At 37.6% G+C, this 24,834-nt stretch overlaps 6 protein-coding genes across 8 annotated transcripts; 1 reads left to right on the top strand and 5 right to left on the bottom strand.

Moving 5' to 3' along the window:
- Positions 1 to 617: 617 nt before the first annotated feature.
- LOC120008511 (metallophosphoesterase 1-like) lies at positions 618 to 3,539 on the bottom strand. Its single transcript, XM_038858858.1, has 4 exons — positions 3,059 to 3,539; positions 1,893 to 2,488; positions 1,445 to 1,531; positions 618 to 1,016 (listed from the first exon to the last, which is right to left on the bottom strand). The coding sequence occupies exons 1-4, from the start codon at positions 3,311 to 3,313 to the stop codon at positions 743 to 745; spliced, it is 1,212 nt and encodes a 403-aa protein (XP_038714786.1). The 5' UTR covers positions 3,314 to 3,539; the 3' UTR covers positions 618 to 742.
- Positions 3,540 to 4,463: 924 nt separating this feature from the next.
- LOC120009938 (phosphatidylinositol transfer protein 3-like) lies at positions 4,464 to 8,325 on the top strand. Of its 2 annotated transcripts, XM_038860673.1 has the most exons (7): positions 4,464 to 4,620; positions 5,575 to 5,667; positions 5,772 to 5,948; positions 6,211 to 6,309; positions 6,786 to 7,028; positions 7,543 to 7,831; positions 7,871 to 8,325. In XM_038860673.1, exons 2-7 carry the CDS (start codon positions 5,593 to 5,595, stop codon positions 8,032 to 8,034), a joined length of 1,047 nt encoding a protein of 348 aa, XP_038716601.1. In that variant the 5' UTR covers positions 4,464 to 4,620; positions 5,575 to 5,592; the 3' UTR covers positions 8,035 to 8,325. The 2 variants fall into 2 exon arrangements, with proteins under 2 accessions (XP_038716601.1, XP_038716600.1); XM_038860672.1 differs by having other exon boundaries at positions 7,543 to 8,325.
- Positions 8,326 to 9,454: 1,129 nt separating this feature from the next.
- LOC120008443 (F-box protein CPR1-like) lies at positions 9,455 to 13,166 on the bottom strand. Its single transcript, XM_038858766.1, has 2 exons — positions 12,014 to 13,166; positions 9,455 to 10,765 (listed from the first exon to the last, which is right to left on the bottom strand). Exons 1-2 carry the CDS (start codon positions 13,065 to 13,067, stop codon positions 10,668 to 10,670), a joined length of 1,152 nt encoding a protein of 383 aa, XP_038714694.1. The 5' UTR covers positions 13,068 to 13,166; the 3' UTR covers positions 9,455 to 10,667.
- A 625-nt stretch (positions 13,167 to 13,791) lies between these two features.
- Positions 13,792 to 15,430, bottom strand: LOC120009070 (F-box protein CPR1-like). Its single transcript, XM_038859516.1, has one exon. The coding sequence runs from the start codon at positions 15,122 to 15,124 to the stop codon at positions 13,940 to 13,942; it is 1,185 nt and encodes a 394-aa protein (XP_038715444.1). The 5' UTR covers positions 15,125 to 15,430; the 3' UTR covers positions 13,792 to 13,939.
- Positions 15,431 to 16,425: 995 nt separating this feature from the next.
- LOC120009644 (2,3-bisphosphoglycerate-dependent phosphoglycerate mutase 2-like) lies at positions 16,426 to 20,135 on the bottom strand. 2 transcript variants are annotated; one of them, XM_038860300.1, is made up of 8 exons: positions 19,908 to 20,135; positions 18,814 to 19,085; positions 18,483 to 18,706; positions 18,103 to 18,221; positions 17,856 to 18,012; positions 17,582 to 17,683; positions 17,376 to 17,495; positions 16,426 to 16,858 (listed from the first exon to the last, which is right to left on the bottom strand). In XM_038860300.1, exons 2-8 carry the CDS (start codon positions 19,082 to 19,084, stop codon positions 16,814 to 16,816), a joined length of 1,038 nt encoding a protein of 345 aa, XP_038716228.1. In that variant the 5' UTR covers position 19,085; positions 19,908 to 20,135; the 3' UTR covers positions 16,426 to 16,813. The 2 variants fall into 2 exon arrangements, with proteins under 2 accessions (XP_038716228.1, XP_038716229.1); XM_038860301.1 differs by having other exon boundaries at positions 19,841 to 20,135.
- Positions 20,136 to 22,283: 2,148 nt separating this feature from the next.
- On the bottom strand, positions 22,284 to 24,186 carry LOC120009716 (protein DOWNSTREAM OF FLC-like). The gene is made up of 2 exons (XM_038860405.1): positions 23,891 to 24,186; positions 22,284 to 22,804 (listed from the first exon to the last, which is right to left on the bottom strand). The coding sequence occupies exons 1-2, from the start codon at positions 24,042 to 24,044 to the stop codon at positions 22,479 to 22,481; spliced, it is 480 nt and encodes a 159-aa protein (XP_038716333.1). The 5' UTR covers positions 24,045 to 24,186; the 3' UTR covers positions 22,284 to 22,478.
- Between the last annotated feature and the right edge of the window lie 648 nt (positions 24,187 to 24,834).

Below are 24,834 nucleotides of genomic sequence, written 5' to 3' on the forward strand. Positions count from 1 at the left end.
GACTACAATATCGTTTTATACATATAGTCAAAACCGTAAGTCGTCCATTAATTATCTTCTTAAAAATATATATATGGATAAATTATAAATCCATATAATTTGTTCAAAAATCGGAAAATTACGTCAGGATTTAAGAAAATATAGACTAGGGAGTAGGAACTACAGCAGATAATAACTCTTCCTCATGACATTCTTATCTCTTACAACCTTATCTTCATTACAACTACTTTCATGACTATCATGTATCTCTTGTAACCTCCGCACATTTGTTTGTTGCAACAACTTGTAAGCTAGACTAGGCTTATCTCTTACTTTGTTTTTATCTACTATTATTAGTCTCTGTGTATATTTGCATTAAACGTTAATGAGAAGTTAATTAAGATGGAGGATTTAGTTTTTATCAACCACGTGTCGCCCTATGTGTTAATAACCATAATTAACGGTTCTTATTACATATAGAAAGACGTGTCAACTACTGTTTACAAATTAATATTGTATGAAACAGATTAATATTGGCAGCAAAGGAGCTAGGCCATTGCAACAAAGATCCTGGTTGTGGCTCCATTTCCAGAAAATAAAATGATGAAGCCATTTTATCCTTAATAAAATCTTAACCAGAGAAGAATGGTTCCATGTTATTTGAAAAGTAAAAAAGAAAAAAGACTTTCATCTTTTGTCGGCAGGAAAAAAAATTTATACAATGATTAATGCACAAAAAATTGTACAAAGCAAGAATCTGCTGCTATCGTCTCAAACATCCAGAATGAGGGGCTTTTGATATAAACCATAACACCACAAATGAAACCAAAAGAGTAGTATAGGTTGCCAGAACATGAGATTCCCTAGCAAGAGCGCAATAGCTAACACTCACTCCTTTTCTGTCCTTGCCAAAGGTGGCGACAACGAATCCAGGATCATCCTTTGCTTTCCATGTCATGGCCGGAACGGTTATCTCACGAGTCCCATCTGAATGAGTGATATCACAAAATTCATGGCTGTGGGCACTGAAAATGAACCTGTAGATGAAAAAAAGCAGGCAGTTGTCATCTTAGAGGTGAGAAACTGAGACGACAACCAAATCCTTAGACATGGACACAGCAATTCCACACAGTCACACATGACTCACAAAGGGAGCCGGATTGATAAATATGCAAAAATTATAGAACCAAGCCTTGGACAAAGATGATCAAATTGGGAAAAAAAATACTTGCGTACATTTTCCAGGTAGGTAATTCGCATTATACAAACTTTATAAACTCAAGAAAAATAGAAAACCTTTTCCTTCCACAGTTTCTTTATAAGTCATCAACTACAATAAACTTGCCAAAATTTCAACCATAATAAATACGATACAGTTCAATAAAGCAATGAGACAACCAAAAAAAACAGAGAATGAAAGAGAACACTGAAGAAGGCAATTAGAGGATTCAAGTAAACAAGTTACCTTGGTCTCAGAGCCTGAAAAATATATTCAGTAGCATTTGCAGGAACAGTTTGCAACAAGTCATAGGGTCCAGCGCCAATGAATTGCCTGAATGTAAATTCAAGATAACATATTACATATGTAAAGGTTATAGAATACCCCTTCCAGCGCTAACACCACCCAAAAAATAATAAAAATTGAAGTCCTAGCATTCAGAGTGATCCATGAAGATTCAAGTAACAACAACAGAAGAGACGAGCACGGGATTTGGATTTAGTATCAGTGATCAAACTCACAAACTGTTAAGTGCTTATCACAAAATAATTATGTAAAGCAATATCCTTCTCTTGTTCTTATATGGTACAGTGAAGCAAATACGAAATCTACTTCAAAGAACAAAAATTATATATTTATATCAAACAATTGAATCTTTGAAAAGACAAGGGATAGCCATGAGATTTGCACCCACCTGCTGTCACATTTTTTAAAATTCTGCTGTGAATGTCTAGAAACACTCCAGGCATTGCGCCCGCCATTACAATGGTAATCGGCTCTGCGGTTCAAGGGAAAGTGAAGCAATAAGACAGGGCCAGATCCCGGTAACACGTCATTTTCTCTCAACTCAAAGTGATGAGATGTTTCTCTGAAATTATGGAATTCATTGATTATGCCGGCTGCACCTTCATTTTCCATTTGCAGATCTATGCTTTCCCTCTCTATCACTTTTTCTACACTAAACCGGAATTCATTGTTGTCACAAAGCAATGCCACAGCATTAACTGAGACGAAAGTAGTATTGCTAATTTCAAAAGCACCACAACCAGCAGAATCCAGCCCAGGAAAACTTGCAGCTAGCAACTGTACAAAATTTGCATCAAGCTCACCACATTCTCCTATATCCCTGTCACCCAAGACAACGTGAAAAGGAAGGCCAAGAAAGGGTCCCAGCATTTTGTGAAACTGATTAAGCACAGATACCCATTTACTTTTTGTCAACTCTGATCCTCTTGCAGAAACATCTCCCAAAACTATCAGCATATCAGGATTCAAACTTTGGAAAGATTTCTGCCTCAAAAATTGGTAAATCATGAGTGTTATGTTTCAGAAGTAAACATTAGTATCAATATCTTTTCTAAATCTGACAACTAAAATGAATCACCTGTAAAAGAACAGAAAAATTCCAATACTAGCATCGTGCTCTCTGTTAGCAGAAAATAATAGTTCTCACACTATGTAGTGAATCATAGTCCCCCAGATGCTTCTTAAATAACATAGCAACCACAGAGCTTAATGTCATCTTCAATAGTAAATTCAAAGCTCATCAAGTTGAATTTTCTTACAATGTCTTATATCTATTTACTGCTAATCATAATAAGAAAAATTGGAATATAAAACTATAATATAAATCAAAAGAAGAATCTTGATGAAGTCTGTAATAAGAAATTAAAGGAGGAGACATAATAAGAGATGGTGCATTATTGGCACAGTGCTATTCTAGTTACATAGGTGGGTATTAAAACTTAAAAACCCAGATACACTAACATTACTAACAAGTAATAACTCTTTCAGACAATAAAATAGCAATTCCAAATTTGGCGTAATGAGTACAAAAATAAAAGAAAAAAAATTTGTTACCCTAAAGAATTTGGACAAGTAGTAGTCCCTGAAATAGAGATCGAAAAGGCCAGCCTCGGAACCCTGCAAGTGCAAATTGGCCACTATCATCACCTTCAGGTCGTCCGAGCTTGCCTCCACTTTGCCCCTAGAATAGTCATCGGGATCCTTGCCGGGCACGATCTTGCAAGACGAAATTGAAGCCCACTCCTCGTAGAGTAACAGACACGATAAGCATAGGAGGGGCAACAGTGGCCTCCAATAGCCAAGGGCCATGGCCAATTTCTTGAGAAACTGATGACCGGAATCTAGGGTCCGGATTGGCCATTGCTGTTGACAGACTCCGTCATCGCGACAACACCGTTTTCCCGTACTAACTAAATTGGGCACGGTTTGTCGGACAGCGTTCCGGTTCGTTATGTCTCTACTTCTTTTTCCTTTTCTTTTTTAAATGTTCAAACAACGAAAGAACTTTCTACTTTCTAGTTCTGGATTGGGGTGGAAAAAAATTGGTTCTGAGTCGGTTTGACGGTTTCGGATAGAAATGTGATGTTTTCGAAATATATTACATTTACGGACTATAAACTGGATTAGATTTTAAACCAAATCTGAATTGATTTAAATTTGAACAAATAAATCGGATAAAATTTTGTGTTTGAACCCGATTTTAAAATAGAAAAAAAAATTGTGCTTAAAATCATATTTTGGACATATAAATTATATCCAAACTTAATTTAATTTAGTTCGAACAATTTGGATATAAATTTGCCAACCCTAGTTTTGGACCTCTAGTTTCCTCAGGGCTTGGCTTTGGGCGTTACAATAAAAGTTCACATGGGCCCGATCCAAAGCATCTTGTTCTTTTGTAATTAAAGGCCGAGTTTGTTCAAAGGCCCGTCCAAAAATCAAAGGAAGAGGGAAAACTTGTTACAAATTTATAATGACAAAATTGATGGAACATAATACTAAAATTTGAGGGGGTCTTTTTAACAAAAGATATTAACTCCTAAGTAAAAAGTAAAAGAAATGATAAATTAGGAAATATTTATAGATTTCTAAGTCACGTTGTCCCGACCGTATAAAATATTTAAAGGAAAAACTTGTATGATGTCGTTTTCACTCACCGGAAAATTTAGGACACATGTTACTCTTCTCTAGCCACTTGACAGTGCAATTTCGTTGGAAGACATTGTTGCATGACAAATCGGCCAAACATCATATGTGGCAGTTGCTAATAAAAAGGAAGTATTTTTAAAGTAAAGAAACACTGCAATAGTGCAGTTTCATAATGAGCAAATATTGAGTTGATGTCGTCATAATCATAAGATTATGATGTGGGGTGTTTTATATTTTTGATTTTATTGATGGGTCTGTGTGATTGAAAATTCAAAGACAATCCAGCATCCAGTTTCGTCTACCAACCCCCGCATGACTGGACTATTTATGCAATCCACCTAATTGTCTCTATCTAGAACGGAATACCCTTTCCTCCGTTGACCTAAAATCAATGGTGAACTTGTCAAGTATCTGATAAAGACTCCTCCTTTGCTGCTCTCTGTGGCTCCAATTTCTCCATCGATCAGGTTCGTTCTTCACATTTTCAGTACCGATCCAGTCATCTTGATCCTCCTCTCATTTTTTTTTTTTAAAAAAATTTGAGTCGAGTGCGTAGTTTGAGGAGTTTTAAGGGTTAGAGCCCATCTCTAACGCACGTCTTTATTATGATCAGATACTTCCTAGCTGATTTTTAAATGATCTTTTGATGCACGAACGTTTTGGATTTCTTAAATCTATTTGGGTGTATTTAATTTTGATTCAAGCAAGGTACTAGCTTTGTGCAAGGCCCTTATTAATGGGATTGAGTTAGAGAATTCCCAAGTGCTTTAATGGTGATAGATACCAGCTGAATTAGCTGTTAATTGTGACTATGTACTTTATTCTGGAACTATGGATAATCAAAATCAGGTTTTTAAACAAGCTGCTGTTCTACCCAATTTTATCATATGCTGCATTCCATTTTGGTGAAGACAGATTATTAACGGACATTTGGAACAACATCCTAAGATTTCATTCGTGTTCTTTTCTTTCTGTGGGAAGCTCGGACTCGCACTGATAAATGTTTGGTTTACAGGTAGTGCAGTACAAAAAATGTAGTTTTTCGTTTCCAGCTGCAATGCTTGGTACACTATTAGGCCAAAAAAAGTGTATCTAGGGTTTAGGATTAGATTCTTAGAATTGATAACATATTCCAGCTCAAGTTCTTATGAATATGATGGCGAAATAAGGCAGAAGATATTAAATGTAGATCTGGCAGTATGCTTTTACGCCCATTGCATCTTCCCTCTTATTCAGTACGCCGTTTGTATTTACTTCCTTTCTTTAAACTTTAAAGAACTAATAATAAAGTGAGACATATACATTACCAATTTGCAATAAGCCTTTATAAACGTAAATGTGGGCAAAGCATTGGAATGAAACTGGAAATATAGGTAAAGTAATTATTATGCTCCTGCTATTGATTTTACACTTGATTGCAGGAAGATTTCTCTTTAGCTATGAGTGCAGGTCTAAAAAAATCTTCTTCAAATGGATGTGAGAAGCTTTTAACATCCGAAGAGCAGCAGGCAAAGGTATTTTTATCTAACGTGCTCTGTGGCATGCATTGAAGATGGGAACATGTGGATGCCTTCTGACTATGAGGTAAAAATGTTTTATGCATGTGTGTTTGTCTCAGATTAATGAGGTGAGAAGGTTGATAGGGCCATTGCCAGATAAGTTGGCGATTTATTGTTCCGATGCATCAATCTCAAGATACCTAAGAGCACGAAACTGGAATATAAAGAAGGCTACTAAGATGCTGAAAGGAACTTTGAAATGGAGGGCAGAGTACAAACCGGAAGAAATTCGCTGGGTATGCTGCTGCTCTACTTTTTAGTTAATTTTAGCCTTCAGTCTGAACCATTTGAGCGTGATGTCGACAATGTTTACAATAGGCTAGCATGCCAGATGCTTTACTTCAGGTCGCACAACTACTCATGAGTTCTGACTTTTTCAATTTAGTATGTGAGATAGATCTCTTTCACTCTGTGCTTACTAGAGGTTAATAAATCTGTCGACTCTGCAACTCTGGAGGAAATTGTAACATGAGTTATTTGATTCTGTTTGTCATGTAGGAGGAGATTGCTTGTGAAGGAGAGACTGGGAAGATTTGCCGAACAAATTTTATCGACAAGCATGGGAGAACAGTTCTTGTGATGAGACCTAGCTGCCAGGTTTGTCTGATGGTCCTCCTTGCCTCAGTGTGAGGTGTTTTGTTTTGTAAAACTTCTACATCTTAGAATTTTCGTATTTGCTTCGTTTGTGGTAGACCTTTTATTTCACCCTAAAAGAGAGTTTAACTTTGTTTTGAGACCAAATAGTCTTATGAATCTGCATATTTCAAATTTCTGTTTTGCCTTTGAGTCTGCTGATAGGAGAATGATCACATGATTCCTCACTTGGGAAATGGGTTTTTGGCTTAAGGTGAAACTCATTAATTACAGTTCTTTGGAATGTTGCGCATATTGACCCTAATGCGGAGCAGACTGGGAAAACCATTGCTTATATCTCATTTGTACAGCAAGATAGGTTTGATTTAGATTGTATTGTTAACGTTAACATAAACTAATGGAAGATGAGATTCAATTCAAGATGCTTAGCTTTTTTGTGGGCTTAGTTTTGATCACATTCAAATTTGAATTGACTGCAGAACACAAAGTCGACAAAAGGTCAAATTAGGTATTTGGTGTACTGCATGGAGAATGCTATTTTAAACTTACCGGCTGAACAAGAGCAGATGGTTTGGCTGATCGATTTCCATGGCTTCAATCTTTCCCATATTTCGGTTAAGGTGACAAAGGAAACAGCCCATGTCCTACAAGACCATTATCCAGAACGCCTGGGTGTTGCAATACTCTACAATCCACCCAAGTTTTTTGAACCATTCTATACAGTAAGTGGAACTGTGTTATACTTGTCATCGTCACTAATTCTATTATTATTTCTCACAATATGCATAAGTTTCTGAATCATGATGATGGATATAGTAGCTCAGCCTTAGCCAACTATAAGGCTTTGACTGTCAACATGAATCAGGTTTCCTATTAGCGAGTATATTAATTCAGGCTGAATGGTGTACCATTCCTTTAGTCTAGGCATAAGAATTGATAGAGTTCACCGCTCATGAATATTTTCTTTTTAGGTTATACAGCCCACAAAATATTAATGTAACTCTGCTGTACCATGCTGGAAGTTGAGTTCACATTTTTATGTTGTGTTTCTGACTTGGATAATCATTGCATAATGCCAGAGTACATTCCATCTGACGACTGTTCAGTACAGTCTAGTGTTACCAATTATAGATCGCCAATGCTAGTTCATCATTAGTCTGCCATTTTGATGTCATGGCTTCATTCACTGCTCTATGTATTAGTCTGTTTTGTAACATTCATAATGTATAATTGCAGTTGGTTAAGCCCTTCCTGGAGCCCAAGACTTACAATAAAGTCAAGTTTGTTTACGCTGATGACCTCAACACCATGAAAATAATGGAGGATCTATTCAATATAGACCAGCTTGAGTCCGCATTTGGTGGAAAAGATACTTCAGGATTTGACTTCAATAAATATGCGGAGAGGATGAGGGAAGATGACAAGAGGATGCCATCCTTGTGGTCAAGCCAGTCTCTTCCCCTGGCAATTCCACAACCTACACTGACATCTATTACCGCGTCAAAGCCGGTCAACTTAGACTCAGATTCTATTACTGCATCAAAGCCGGTCAACTTAGACTCAGATTCTGATGCTTCTGATGATAATAAACTAGATGGTTCCAATTCTCATGGAATATATGCAAAAGTTGTTTCCTCAGATAACGATTCTTCGCCTGCTGATGGTGGGCATAATGGACCCAGTAACATACATCAGGATGAAATTGTCTCCCTTGATGGCAAAGCTTAAGCATTGTTTTTGGTTCAAGGTATGGTGCTCAGTAGCCTCAATGTAGCCCTGCTAACTAATTAACTATGTCAATTCATATACAACATTGATTCTTATCATGTTGAATGTTTAGCCGCATTGATCTTCAAGGAGGATTTTTCCTTCTAGAGTTACTCAAATGGACTTCACAGTTGTCGTTACAATGTGTCTCTCTATAACTATATACTTTGTGCCCGCGCCTGCCTGTGCGGTCATATTTATGTCTTATTATTCCCCCTTTTTTTCATGAAATGCCCTTTGTTCTGAGATAAATGCATCTTTAACATTGAAAAAAGGGGATTCATACCCTCCTCGTCTTTAATTTCAGATGCTGAGCTTAGCCTCATTGGTATAGCCGCTTGTGTTGTCTATTCCATGCTCACTTCGCAATATCCAGTCGCATATCGTCTAGATGTTTTGTTTATTAGAATAAAGCAGGTCTTCATATCCAAGTTCCCTTCCTAGAACTTCTGTTTCCTAAGCTCATTCTAGTTATGGGTACTTATGCAGTGTGATGTTTGCAGTTTGCTCGATCAAAAGCATTAAGCCATTAACTGTTTTTAACATGCAAGAGGCCGTTGTTCTGAAGCGATTAGTCAATTCCTGAATACCATTCAACCAAAGCCAGACACAACAAATCATGATGAAACGAAACAAAATATGCAAACCAAACCATTGATTTACTGATCAAGTTCTTAGACAGAGTCCTTCTAGCCTCAGATGTATGGGAGTAATATATAGCTTTATTGAGCAAATCCTTCTGCAACAACAGAGCAATTGTTCAGTGTTGAGATCAAAAGCAACTATAATTGGATCGAATAAATAATCTTCAAATGCAATCCAATGGAGCGCTCCATTAACTAATGATCCTATCGATGGATCAAAGTGATAGCCAGGGGAATTTATAATACTCTCACACCCATTCCTGTTTCTTCAGGCTATAAACCATCGTTATCAAATCACCACCTCCACCCTATAATCATCACCAACACCATCGTATCCAAAGCCTTGTACCAAAAAAGTATATTCAGGAGGATGGAGCAAGTCAAGGGGTATGATTAGGTGTTCTCCAGTTGCCATGTTCCAGATAATAAAATCAACTGCTATTCGATCATTCACATTACTGAAAGTACAACAAAGAGTTACCAATCCGTTGAATGAACCAATCAGGTCTATCCGTTCAGAAGACCTCCACCGAATCCAAATCCATTGATAGGAAGCGACTCGTTAAATAGTATTGCATAATCGGTTGCTTGGTTTTGAATTGCTGTTTTTCCATATGAGACTTGACGAAATCTGGATCCTCCACGAGAGATTTCCATGGCTTCGGCAGGCTTTTAATTTCAGATGTTGTGCTTAGCCTTATTTGAATAGTCAGTTGTGCTTTCTTTTCCAGGCTCACTTTGTAATGTTCAATCGCATATTCATCGACTGTAGGCGTTTAGTTTTTTTTTTTTTTGATAAGCCTCGATATATTGAAGGAAAAACAAAGAGAAACAAAAGGGCATTTCAGGTGATGGCCTAAACAGAGGAAAAGGGACAGTCCCCCAAATCCTGAATCCAAAATACAAGATAATAAATAAAAATATGACCAGGAAGCAAAAGAACAGACCAACAACAAAGACAAAAGTACAAAGAAAAGAAGGTGAAGATGACATGGTACGTGAGTATACATGTAGACTTATTAGCTTGCCATCCTTTTTTGCATATCAGATGTAAAGAGTCTGCAAATGATGAATGTTGACCAAAAAGATATACTTCCGATCAAGTAAAGGTGTTGAAGAGAAGGTGTAGACTCTTAAAAGGTTTTGTATGACTAATGTTTCCAGTGATGCAGCAGTTTCGACACTCAGAACCGTGATGGAGAAGATCTTCTTTCCTTCCTTCCAAGTAAGTGGTGACTTAGAAGGCCTGGTTAGTGAACATGAGTAGGGTGGTAGGGTGAAACCATGGTGGAGGCATCCCTATCCTTTGAGATTTCTTCATCATACGTGTATCTCGGCCCATGAGAGTTCGAAACCTCCTCAAACACAATCTCCACTTTCCAAAAGTGCTGTTAATCCAATCAATTACATCCTTTGGCACATAGAGGCACACTCACAGAAGAGAAGAAAACACAACCCAGCAACTCACAGGAGACTTTAATCACAACAAGAGAGCACACACACAGAAGAAGAAAACACACGCACCCAAGGGGAAGAAGACATAAGGTCTTCAGCCCAAAACCCAGCTGCTCACTTTAACCACAACAAGATAGCACGCTCACAGAAGAAGAAAACACACACACCCAAGGGGAAGAAGACATAAGGTCTTCAGCCCCAAACCCAGCTGCTCACAGGAGACTTTTAACCACAACAAAAACACACACACAGAAGAGAAGACACACACAACCAAGAGGGAGAAAACAGAAGGTCTTTAACCCAAAACTCAGACTTTAACCACAACAAGATAGCACGCTCACAGAAGAAGAAAACACACACACCCAAGGGGGGAGAAACATAAGGTCTTCAGTGTTTACAAGCAAACAAAATGCCAAATTGATATAGCATCTACACAGGTAATACAACCAAAAGAAAAATATAACTGCAAGATCACAATCTAAATGCAGCCATTGCTCATTTCTCTCTACGTTTTATTGTAGGCTTACCTCTAGTTCCTTTTGATCCCACAATTAGGGTTAGACTCTCTTCATAAACCATTGAAGCAAAATTCTCTGTACATAGGGGTGTGCATCGGTTGGTCGGTTCGGTTATTGACATATTTTTAACCTAACCAAATTTTTTCGGTTAATTTCATCCATTTAACCGAACCAATATTTTTTAGAGGGTTAACCATCGGTTCGGTTAACCTAAAATTTCGGTTTGGATTTCGGTCGGTTCGGTTAATTCCAAATATTTTGGGTCAAAGTCATGTTACTAATTTAGCATATAATATGATTTATAATGTTAGAGTTTAGGATTTATAATTTTAGGGTTTAAATTTATAACTATATTATAGTTAATAGGGTTTAGGGTTTACATTCATAAGGTTTTATAGGGTTTAGGGTTCCCATGTAAAAACAAACAAAAGGTTTAAGGTTTTATAGTGTTAGAGTTTAGGGTTTATATTATTAGAGTGTAATTTTATAGGTTTAGTGTTTTATCGGTTAGGGTTTAAGTTTATAACATGACTATAGTTATATAGTTAATAAGGTTTAGGGTTTACATTCACAAGGTTTTATATGGTTTAGGGTTCTCATTTTAAAAAAATAAACGGTTTAATGTTTTATAGTGTTAGAGTTTGGGGTTTATATTATTAGAGTATAGTTTTATAGGTTTAGTGTTTTATTAGTTAGGGTTTAAGTTTATAATATGACTATAGTTATATAGTTAATAGGGTTTAGGGTTTACATTCATAAGGTTTTATAGGGTTTAGGGTTCCCATTCAAAAAAAAAAAGGTTTAAGGTTTTTTATTGTTGGGACCTTTAACCTTAGAATTTAGGGTTTAATGGTTTTTATAGTATTTGTTTTCTCATATTATTAATTTCATTATCATATTTAATCTTGATAAATATAAATATATAATATATTGAAGGTGTTACATTACATGGTAAGTTACTAAGTTGGTACTTGGTAACATGAATTAATACTTATTAATTGATGTATATTATATTTATTTTGAATTTTTTATATAAGTATTAATAGATTTTTTTAGAAGAATATAAGTGTTAAATTATTAATATGTGGAAAATTAATAACATAATTATATATATTATATATTTATATAGTATGTTATATTTTCGGTTCGGTTCGGTTAATTTGGTTAATTTTTTATGTTAACCGAACCATTAACTGAAAACCGAAATACTCATAAACCTTTAACCGAACCGTCCAATTGGTTAACATTAACCGGTAAATTCAGTTAACGGTCGATCGGTTCGGTTCGATTAATCGGTTAAAACCGAATTATGCACAGCCCTATCTGTACAAGGAGTTTCAAATATCTGGACTTCTTCCTTCAATGATGGGTTGTACCAGTAAACTCTATTTTGATATTCTTCGTAGTCCATCAGCAAGAGGGTGTCATAACCACTTGTTGAAAAAACTAAAGGTCTTACGTAAATTTTCAGTCTTAGCGAGTAGACTTTGGTCCATGACTCTTTTACCATATACTCCTTCATCACCCATATATCAATGTCCCCCACATCATAATCATGGAAAACCAATATACAAAGAGAATCTCCCAAGACAGCCAGCTCAAGTGATTCGAGCTCGTCCTCCATACGTGGTAAGGGATCGTGGGCCATCATTGGTAGGGGTACCTTATGATATTCTTCAGTGTTGAGATCAAAAGAAACAATAATTCGATCCAATGCATAATTTTCGAATGCACACCAATGGAGAGCTCCATTAACTAGTGATCCTGCTGCCGATCGATCATCGAAATGATATCCAGGGGACTTTATAATGCTCCACACCCATTCATGTTTCTTCAGGCTATAAACCATCGTTACCAAATCAGCACCACCATCTCGGCCAGGTTTAAATGCTCTGATAACCTTATAATCATCACGAACACCATCGTATCCAAAGCCTTGTGCCAAAAAAGTATATTCAGGAGGATGGGGCAATTCAAGGGGTATGATTAGATGTTCTCCAGTTGCCATGTTCCAGATAATAAAATCAACTACTATTGCATCATCCAAATTACTGAAAGTACAACAAAGACTTACCAATCCGTTATATGAACCAATCAGGTCGATCCGTCGATAAGACCTTCGAAGCTTAGGCAGGTTGACAATTCTCGATTTGTCCAGCGAATCCAAATCCATTGCTAGGAAGCGACTTGTTAAATCGCATTGCAAAATCAATTGCTTGGTTTTGACTTTCTGTTGATCCATGTAAGACTCAACGAAATCTGGGTCCTCCACAAGAGATTTCCAGCGCTTCGATACGCTTTTGAAGCAAATAAGACTCTTCACTCGTAATCGGTAGAGAATGCTGATGATCAACTCCATCGGAAGAGAACAAGACATGATTTCTTTGATTCTACAACTTCTCGTCTTTTTGTTGGTTTTGCTTTTCTGAATCGAGTAAAAAACCTAGAACATAATGCTAATGTGAAGGAGCCTCGATCTACGCATATTAGGGTTTCTGAATTGAGTTGGGGGAGTTGTGCGTCAGTTAACTTGTCATTAAGTGATGGGCCGAAGTGAGTTTCTGGGCTAAAGCAAGTAATAGATTCATGGGTTTAAAACTATGGGCTTTAAAGGAGTTTCTTACTTGATATATCAATCAGATTGGACTTGCGCCTCTGAGGGGTCTTGAAAGGCCATTATTTTGTTTCGAGACGCAGTGATTACTTGTGATTTGTGGCTTTGTGCAACTGCCAAGTCTTTAAAGTGAAGCAGCATTGACCAAGTCTGACTTAGTTCTGGGTATCCAGCCACAACAAAATATAAATCATGCTGAAATCAATAGGCAATTGATGCTCTCTGCTTGCAGCAGTCACTTTTTAAACAAACTAGGCAAACCAAGCCATCGATTTACTGATTACTTGCTTGGACAAAGTCCTTCCCGCATCAGATTTATGGGAATTTTTTTTAGTTCCATTGAGCATATCCATCTCCTAGATAGAATGTATTGAAGCAACTAAGAGTCAGTACTGGCCATCAACTAACTTACATGATTGATGCGTTGCCCATATTAGTTTTGGCTGAGCAGTATAGGTTAATTAAGAGTCTATCAGATACTAAAAGCTACCAATGTAACAAACCCAAAAACCATATTCATCGACTGTAGGCAAACAGTTTTTACAAGCAAACGAAATGCCAAACTTATTTATCATCTAAAAAGGTAAAACAAACAAAGGAAAAATATGACTGCAAGATCTAAATGCAGCCATCGCTCATTTCTCTCTTTGTTTTAATGTAGGCTTACCTCTTGTTCCTTTTGATCCCACAATTGGCGTTAGACTCTCTTCATAAATCATAGCAGTAACAAACCTTGAACTAGGAGCCACAAATATCTGGACTTCTTCCTCCAATGATGGTTTGCACAAGTAAATTGTACTTTCTGATGGATTGTACCAGTAAGCTCTGTGTGCAAATTCTTTGTATTTCAACAGCAAGAGGGTGGTGCCATCACCACTTATTGAAAAAGCTAAAGGCATAGGGAAAATTTTGAGTCTTAGCGAGTAGACTTTGGTCCACGACTCTTTTACCATATAATCCTTTATCACCCATATATCAACATCCCCCACATCAACCAATATACAAAGGGAATCTCCCAAGACAGCCAGCCTAAGTGATTCAAGCTCGTCGGCGATCACATTCACTGGTAGGGATACCTTATGATATTCTTCAGTGTTGAGATCAAAAGCAACAATAATGGGATCCCATGCATAACCTTCGAATGCAAGCCAATGGAGGGCTCCATTACTAACTAGTGATCCTACTAATAGATCCTCGAAATGATAGTCAGGGGAATTTATAGTACTCCACACCCATTCATGTTTTTTCAGGCTATAAACCATCGTTATCAAATCATCACCATCACCACCACCACCACCAGATTTAAATGCTCTGACAACCTTATAATCATCACAAACACTATTGTATCCAAAGCCTTGTACCAAAAGAGTACACTTAGGAGGATGGGGCAATTCAAGGGGTATGATTAGATGTTTTCTAGTTGCCATGTTCCAGATAATAAAATCAAATACTAATGGATCATTCAAATTACTGAAAGTACAACAAAGAGTTACCAATCCGTTGGATGAACCAATCAGTTCGATATGTCGATAAGACCTTTGAAGCTTAGGCATGTTGACGATACTCAATTTGTCCAGCGAATCCAAATCCGTTGATAGGAAACTACTTGTATCGCATTTCGTAATCAATCTCTTGGTTTTGACTTGTTGTTGATCCATATAAGACTTGACAAAATCTGGGTCCTCCACAAGAGATTTCCATGGCTTCGACACGCTTTTGAAGCGTATAAGACTCTTCACTGGTAATCGGTAGAGAATGTTGATGATTAACTCAATAGGGAGATAACTCGATAAAATTTCTTTGATTCGACAACTCCTCATCGAGTAAATGGTAGAAGAAGATGCAGGTTTTCACAAGATCAAAAGCAAATTAGGACTTCTGATTTAGGATTTGGGATATGGGGGTAGCCATGAGTTAAAGACGCGTGTGTTCGAATTCGAGACTGTGTATGGGCCAAAGTGTGTCTGGGCTTAAGTGAATGATGAGAGTTATATGATTATGGGTTTGACCATGGGCTTCCATGGAATTTCTTATTTGATCTGTGAAACAGGTTGATTTGGCCAACATTTTTAGTCATTGAAGCAATCCAAATTCCAGAATTAGGGTTAAAAAAAAGAAGAAGAGAGGAATATTGCCTGACATACACCTAATTTTTGACTCCATTATAAATATATATGTAGATCTCATTCAACATCCAATACTCATAATGGAGAGCAGAATGGGGGGTCTCAAGCATTATGTAGGTCTCATTCAACATTCAATACTCATAATGGAGAGCAGAATGGAGGGGGGTCTCAAGCATTTTTCATTGACAAGAAAGAAAATATACAAAGAGAATCACCCAAAACGGCCAACTCAAGTGATTCGAGCTTGCCATCCATCATCATTGGTAGGGGTACCTTATGATATTCTTCAGTGTTAGATCAAAAGCAACAATAATTGGATCCCATGCAAAATCTTCGAATGCAATCCAATGAAGCGCTCCATTAACTAGTAATCCTATTCCTACCGATGGATCAAAGTCATAGCCCGGGGAATTTAGAACACTCCACACCCATTCATGCTGTAAACCAATGAAGCGCTCCATTAACTAGTAATCCTAGACGAGATCGAAGCAAAATTAGGGTTTCTAAATTGAGTTGGGGATTTTGAATCGGTAAAAACTAATTGGGGGAGTTGTGCGTCTGTGATCTGTCTGTTGTCATGAAGTGAATGGGCCTAAGTGAGTTTATGGGCTAAAGTAAGTGATAGAGTCATGGTCTCATGGGTTTAACTATGGGCTTTATAGGAGTTTCTTTTTTCTTTCTTCCTCGGTAGTCGATATATATTATTATATCAAGAGTAACTTTAGTCACACCTCTATTTTTTTTAAAGACACCCCTATCAAAGTTGACCACCCCTTATAAAAATCAGTTGACTAGATGTCTTTAGAAAAAACCGAGGTGTGACTAAAGCTACCCTTATATCAATCAGGTTAGAGTGTTAGACCAGCTTATTTGGGCCCTGAATATTAGCCATACGGTCCAACCAACAACGTAAGAGTCAAAATGACTGAAGCACTTGGGCTCAGCCCCTTAACAAAAAAAAAAACACTGAAGCAATTCAAATTCCGAACTAAGAGGGGAAAAAAATGATCTATTCAATGAAAAAATGAATTCTCGCAGTGGGCGGGTTGAGAATGAGCGAGATATACGCAAACCTTACTCCTACATTATATGTGGAGATGGACTTATTTCAATTTACACTATTACAGATTGTAATCACACTACCATAGACGTGCATACACTTATTCTTAGACTGCAGAGATTCAGATACAACTACATTGATCAGGAAATATAACAAGTACATTAGCTTCCTGAATTTCTTCGTATATACGTACTTACAAACCGAGCACATATAAAAATTAAGATTACCCCCCCCCCCTCTCAAAATGCACAAGAATTTATTAGCTTGCTTAAGGTGATTGAACGGCTTCAGCAGCAGTAGTAAGTTACCAGCAATGTAGCAGATTAGTTCAACATTTCATCCAACTTCTCTCTGTATAAAGCCAAATCCTGAAAAACAAGTTTTAGATGGCATAAGGTGTTTGTGTCATACTTAAAAGATTGCCATATACGGCGTTCAAACAGAAAGACCAACAGTTTAAATGGCAATAGTTTGTTGGTGCTGTCATCTCTCCCCATTCTCTTTTCAAGGAAACTTTAATGTTAAAAGGTAAACAACACCGGTGCACGAGGGTCTCGCAATGGACGGAGAATTGAGGACATGCAAGATGTAAAGAGTCATTACCCACATTATATGTGGAGTGGATGTTTCTAGAAATTGAACATATAACCTCTTAGGTCACATCCCTGCAACTCTAGCACTGAGCCGCACGCTCAGAGGAAAAAATTGTGCAAGGAAAAGATGTGCTTGAAAGGTCTCAAAAAGATAGCCTCAACATTCTTTCTAAGTATGCTTTAGCCAATAACATTTTGCACCATTAACTCGGGCTCAGAAGTACAGAGTTAAATAAAAAACACGAAACTAGAACACCAGATCAAGAATGGAGAGATTTTAAGAGTTGCATACCGTAGTATATGCATATACCCCAGCCTCAGTTGGTGCTACAGGACTTCCCCTCCTAATGAACTTTCCTTCTTTGAATATGTATAGCATAGGAATTCCAGTTGATAGTTCCAAACTGATAACCTATCAAAATTTTCTTTAAATTAACCACACGATAGAGAGGGAGAGAGCATACCATGCAATATTCCTATTTTTATCTGGTTTATTACCTCCTTAGAAGTTAACTTGTTAAGATACATAATGATGGATCTCAATGAATTCCCATGGGCAGCAATCATTATATTCTTTCCACTATGAAGCTGAGGTTCAATCTGCAGCATAAGAATCCAGGAGTCAAGCTGTGAATAAATGATACAAATATACAATCATCATATAGACTACGGAAACATCTAAGATCCTTGCATATTGACAGATGAGATAAATTATCGAATTGAATCCAGATAAATTACAAACACCTAATACAGAAGAGCTTAGCATGCATACATATTCTGTAAAATAAGCAACGGCTCTTTCTGCACACATTTCCAAACTCTCGCCATTAGGAGGAGGTATGTCATAGCTCCGACGCCACTCATGAACCTTTTCCTTTCCAAATCTATCCGCTGTTTCCTGCTTGTTGAGTCCCTGTAATTCCCCATACCTAGAGAAAATAATATTTGTAAGCGATGCAGATTTGAAATGGGACTGCAGGCAAAGTATTTCATCACAAAAGCATAATCAGAATAATTACATTCTCTCATTCAGTTGCCATGCCGTTATCACTGGAATGGTCTGCGTTATGGTGTCCTCACTGAAAATTTGACTCCAGCTCCTAGCTTGTTCACTCTCATTGTGCAAAATGACTGGCACCTGCCATCGGTTAACAGATCAGCTAACAATGAATAAATTGGATTAAATCACATCGTTATTTCTATCACTAACGATAATACACTTGAACTCCAGAGTCCAGATATGCCTATTTAGTTGATCATTGATTGTTGTGAAGGAATCAGGCACCCATATGTCACCAATATGCCGCCTAAGTAAAAAAAAATTGGCTTCCCTGAATTTTTGTGTTAAAAATTAAATATATTCTCTTCAAACATGTCTTTGAAATGTTTTACAAATTACCTTCCTTCGACGGTGCTGGGTCATGGCAAGCATGGCAGTCATCTGAGCACGAATCAATGCTGATGTATATATCATGTCGACAGGTATATTACTGATCCGATTTCCAGCTTCAATTGCCTCTTCCACGCCCTTGTTGGTCAGTGGCACATCGACACAACCTGTGAACAGGTTCTTCTCATTCCATAATGACTCACCATGCCTAATAAGTATCAAGGCTGCTTCACCTACATTAAGTTGGGAAAGATCAATTAGAAACTTCAGCCAGAAAAACTTTAGCCTCTAAGTTGCCAGAACATAACAATTAATTTGTATCAACAGAAAAGTTGTTTACTTGATTTCTTCTGGGATTCACTAGCGCTGTTTCCTGAAGGGAATGAAACAGGATCAACCAGTGAAGTTTGAAAAGTTGAGGCTTGAATGACAGCAAAATTCCTCTGTCCACGGCAATAAGTATCTTTTCTTGACTGTCCATTATCAAGCTTGAAACTTTTCGAAATCAGTCTAACCGAGCAACTCCCAAGTTCGAGATGAACTGCAGAGTTGTTGACATGACGATGAGACTGAAGACTCCCGAAAGGTTGCTGAAAGACTGCAGTAGCCATCCTGAAATTTCAAGATTTTTCCATGTTTAGAAGTAAGAAACCCAAAAAACTGCACTGCATTTGCTTTTCAGTTAAAGGAGGAAGACGGCATCACATTCAAAGCAATGTAGTCAGGTCAAAATCCCCCCAAAAAAAGAGAACAAACTAAGGTCATTCAACAAACTCAGATATTTGGGTCATCATATGCTATGAGGGTTTATACTCATTCTTAAAGCAATATCAAAATTTAATCACGCAAATTAAGTGCATCAAAAGTACAAGAAAATAAACATCAAATACCATTTAACCAACATAGTCAAGAACACTCTATGCAGGAAGCCAAGAAATAATTCAAGAAAACATCTTTCCTGCCTCTCCAGGATCACAAAAGCATAAGAAGTAATATCCAAGAAAACCAATGCTGAGCGAGGAAATTCTTGGTTCTTTCTTGTTTTAGATTAAAGAACTGAAACAAGAAAAGGCTACCATAATCAAAGCTATTTACTTGTACCACATTAACGAAGAACCAAAAAAGATAACAGATCTAAACTTAAAGTTATTCCCGGAGTAAAAAAATAGAAATAACAAAAGCAAGCGAATTCAAAGCTCGGAACCAAGAAGAACCTCAAATTACTAGATGAATTCATGCCCATACATTGCTTTCGCAAAAACAAGAAGTTCAATGCCCACAAATAAAATCAGAACACAGCAATATCACTTATTCGAAAGAAATAACGTAGAAAAGAGAGCATTAACCGAAATACAAACTATACAGACACAAAGATAGAAGAGAAGAAGAGCCCAAGAACCCAGAAAGCAGAATGAGAAATGGGTATGTAGTTACCTGGTTATAAGGGCGAAAAGGGCGAAGAAATCGAGGCAAGGAACGAAGAGTTCAAAATGGAATTTTGGGGGGAGAGTTTATTACGAGAAAGAGGGACGGAGAAGAAGATGAAAGCTACGCATTAGTTGTCGATTCAACAGCTCAGAAGAAGAGAAATGGTTTGGTAGCTGTCTGTTTACAGTTGAGAACAGAGTGATGACAAGTTTTTCCGTCTACACTTGGCACGTTTTCCATTTTGTACAACCTGAAGAAACAAAACAAGGCATATATGTTGGCCATTATTCTCTCTTGATTTTTTCCCCTTTTTTTCCACTAAATTTTTATTGTAAACTTTTATTTTTATAACAAAATACTAAAATGTAAATTCTGTATGCCTGAGTCTCTCCAAATGGCAAGTGAGTTGTTGGTTGAATGACAATCACGTTACATGTAAACGACCGACCCATCCATTAGGGCATGAGTTTGAGTCCCATCTCCTCTCTAAACCCCTATTCTTTTCAAATGTTCTAATAAGTTGCAGAATATTAATAAAGAGACTTAAAATTGAGACCCTGACGAAAAAATTGATCCAAACCAATTTGATTTTTGTAAATAATTTATTATTATTACGAATTCATCTATATAAGGAAAAATAAGTAGTTGCATTTTGAATATAGTTGTTCTAGTTTGACTTCCTACATGTTTGACGACGTACATTGGATTTTTATTTTATAATGAAAAACAATATCATACATATTTATCTTTTGAACATTTTACATAGAGATAAACTCATACTAAGATACCCGAATATACATACATTGGACTCGAAGAAAAAGCTTTCATACCGACAAAAAATAAAATCACCATCTCTCAAACTCTTCTTCAAGGTTTGATCTTCCTTAGTTTGTGCTAAAACGAGGTGGATTATTTTTCTAATTAGTACATTCCATTCTTTCAATCTAATTTGTGCTAAGGATGGGGTTGGTTGGTTGGTTGAGAGCTCTCACAAAATTTTCTCAACAACCCCTTCATATACTCCTTAGAGACCAAACCTCCCTCACATGCTAAACCCTAAACAAAGCAACCATTCAAAGTTCAAAGTCTAAAATTAACACCACCAAACTCCGCTTCATATGATCCTTTGTGTCCCATGGGGTTTCGATACGACATGTGCCAACGTCAATTACCTAACTTCCCTACCTTTGAAACTGAGATATAACCACTTGGGATAATTTAGTGGTGAATCTTTATGGGGTCAAATAGTATGATTTCAAAAGATCTTGAGTTTGATTCTCAATAAAAACAATATTATTGTGGCTATGCCGTGAGATTTGACATAATCTATTTTATTATCATATGAGAAACTTTTATGCGTTGTTTTGACGGTCAAAATAAATGTCTCTTCTCCGGGAGGAGAATAATAAGAGAATATACTCCTGGATTCTTGTTTTGTTTCGTGCGTTAGTTCAGGGCAATTTCCGACTCTGAGGCCATGATTTGAGGGAGAGAGGGTATCGTGCATCCATATATTGATAAGAGGGTCGCTAGGGCTACATAAGGTATCCAGCAACCCATGGAACGTATACCTTCTACTGCAAAGGTTGGAACACTGCTGTAGATTCCACCCTTGTAGGGCTCAGCATCGGGGCGAGCCGGGTTTGACTTTCAAAATGAGGCCCAGGCCCAACCCGGGCTTAGGGTCGGGGCCGAATTTTTGATTATATAATATTTATATATGTATTATTTGAGGAAAATGTATTATATACCGGGCCGACCTGAAAATATGAGGCTTGGGCCCTACTTTGAGGATCGGGCTTCTGGCCTGGCCGGGCCTGGCTTGGCTTTCAAAATGAGGCCCAGGCCCAGCCCGGGCTTAGGGTCGGGCCCGAATTTTTGATTATATAATATTTATATAATCAAAAATTATTTGAGAAAAATGTATTATATATATGTATATGTGCAATATATACATATTATGTATATATATACATATATATTACATATACATATACATATACATATATGTGTGTATATATGTACACACAGATAGAGCACACTGCACTGTCTGTGTGTGCGCCTATATATATATATATAATATCGGACTTGAGTCGGGTTTGGGTCGGGTCAAAATTGACCCGAGATGTCGGGCTTCGGGCAAGACCCGGCCCAAAAAAAGAAGCTCAGGCCCACCCAAGGGGTCGGGCCGGGATGCCCAGGCCCGATCTAATTTCGAGCCGGGTCGGGCCTAGCCTAGACCCACGAGTCAAATAGTAACCCCTACACTCTTGCAATCCAAAACAAGTAGACAGAGCCCTGGATTCATGGAGCTGAAGATTTTAATTGAAGCAAACACGACACACAATCTGGCCTGAGGCATTGTACTTAAAAAGGCACGAGTATTAAAGGGATTGCCACCATAACTTTAAGCAAGTATTTACTTTTTCGCTCAACCTGAACTCGATTAGCAAAGTAGACTGTAGGTCTCTAGAAACAACATATAACAAAACAATCCAGACAATAACAAATATAATAATCAATATCGGAAACAATTCTTAATATAGTAGGCAAATATAAAAGGGCTTGATCAATGATCTAATCGTCAAACTCCTGGTATTGTTGGAGAAGCTCAGTGCAGCCAGACACGGCCTCATCCTTCTCAAACCCCATTGCATTGGCAAATCGGTTGTCAGAGGCGATACCATTGTAACGAGTCAAAACAACACGGGCACGGTCACGGCCTTGAGCAGGTGTTTTACAGTCATGCTGGGGGCTGTGAACGACCATAGCATCGCAAATCTGATCCTCATGGTCCTCAGTCACAAAAATTTTGTATTTTCCAGTTGAGTCGGTTTTTCCCTGTTTGCTGTACACACAATCCAAAGTTTTTCTATCCTTGCATTCTACACGGACAGTAGCACCTACACAACAAAAGAACAGTAACAACTTCAATATGGGTCAACAACTTGGATGTCTAAACCAATTGAACTAACAAAAAGGACAAAATTTTCATAATTCGCATAGATTAGATGCTGCAGTATAATGATTTATAAGAAAATAATGCTTGTGCAGTACTCATGTTGACACAATGCTAGTTTCCACCTTCATACACACATTGCAAGCCCACAAAATAATACCACTCCCCATTTGTAGATGTAATCATGCACTATGTTTGATCCTCCATCTTGTGCTTCTCTATTAAGTTAGATTACAGTTAATCTGAAATGATTTCTCAAGCACAACCTATTATAAAGCACAATTGAGAAGAAATCCATTTCCCAGAAGAAAATGAAGAAACGTTATCATGCCCCCAAATCTCAGGGGGAAGTGCTGATCTCTCTTTTCAGTTTCTGATACCCATAAAACGTCTATAAAACAACACAAACAATTTCAAAGGAAGTGCAGGGAGTATGCAACAGAAGCATTGGCTGTGCGATCAAAACCCCAAAAGAACCGTACCAATCATCCAAGTTAATGATTCAAACTTAAGATGGGTTCTTCGGTAAGCAACTGAAGTGACAAAAAAGATGGTCTTCTTGTTGATGGTTGAAATACACAAGCAGATCTAAGCAATGTCCATCGGATCCTAACTACAATAGTCCATAAATACTAGATAATTGCATAAAGATCCACGATACATCAAATCTAAGCATTTCAGTTCAAGAACAAAATAAAAAGTAACAACCAAAACAGCCACACTACCAATCACCTTAGCTCCCAAGACAAAATCACGATCAAAGTTCTACTAAATCCTTTCTTCAACTCCCAGAACAACAAAACGAGACACACTAAAGGAAAGAAATTGCAATCTTGTTAATCAAGCAAATACACAAACAGAACTCAGTCCACATAATCAATATATATCCAGAACCATAGATCTACGAACAGATTTAAATTTTCCCGCTGCCGGATACCGTGCTTATGAATCACGCCTACATGTATATCCTTCAATCTAAACAATCAATGTCACCGCACAAGTTAAGAAGAGTAAAAAAGCGGAAATATACCGGCAATGTAAGTGGTCTTGGAGGTCTCGAAACCGGCGCGGCAGGTGTCGCAGTACACGAGCCCTTCCACCGCGAAAGGATTCCTGGTAGGACGGGCAGAACTAACGAGCACCGGGAGCACGCAGAGCGCAAACAGAAGCAGTAATCTAGCCATTCCTTTTAGTTTCTCTTCTGCTTAGATCTTGAGAGAGAATAAATGAAGGAGGAGAAGCAGAAGGCGATTGAAATTTAACTGAATCCACCACCGAAAAGAGTAGGGAAGAGATGATGAGATAAGCAAGCACTGTAACCAACCAGTATGAGTAAAGTGGAGACGAGTCGGCGGTGATTGCTCTTTCGGGGTTATGATTTCCTGTGCACGCAAGTAAAGTGATTGAATTGACCAATCCGAGTAGACGTTACTTCGTTGGCTGTATTTTCAATTTTGTAATCTAGAATGACCACAATACCCTTATATTTGTGAAGTGGATGAGAAAGGACGTGCGGGTGCAGGAGCTGGAAGAGAAGGGTGGTGTAGAGAAGTAGACAAGGATATGATTGTGATGAGCTGGCGATGTCGGTGCTCTCACATGGGATGCCGTGAAAAGTTCAAGAACTCGGTTTTTTATTTCTATCCGCAATCACGCGCTTCTTTGCAATGAATGCATTGGGCCGATGGGCTTCACTTGAACCTCTCAACACAGAAGTAAAACCCATGGGCAGGAATAAGCCCAACAAGAGCCGGCCCAAGACGATGCGTCAATAACGTACAGATTATTTATTTATGTTTTTCAATTTTTTGTGGGTGTCCTTTAATATTTGTTTTATTGGAGAAATTGAGAGTTAATATCACCTTTCATTACGGAAAGATAGCCCATATTTTAATTTGTACACTGACAATTAAAATGTGTCAATTTAATAGTTTAAAGTTCAAAATTGTGCCAAATAAATAACTCGAACAGTTT

Source organism: Tripterygium wilfordii, chromosome 11, assembly GCF_013401445.1.
Source record: "Tripterygium wilfordii isolate XIE 37 chromosome 11, ASM1340144v1, whole genome shotgun sequence".
Lineage (NCBI taxonomy): Eukaryota > Viridiplantae > Streptophyta > Magnoliopsida > Celastrales > Celastraceae > Tripterygium > Tripterygium wilfordii.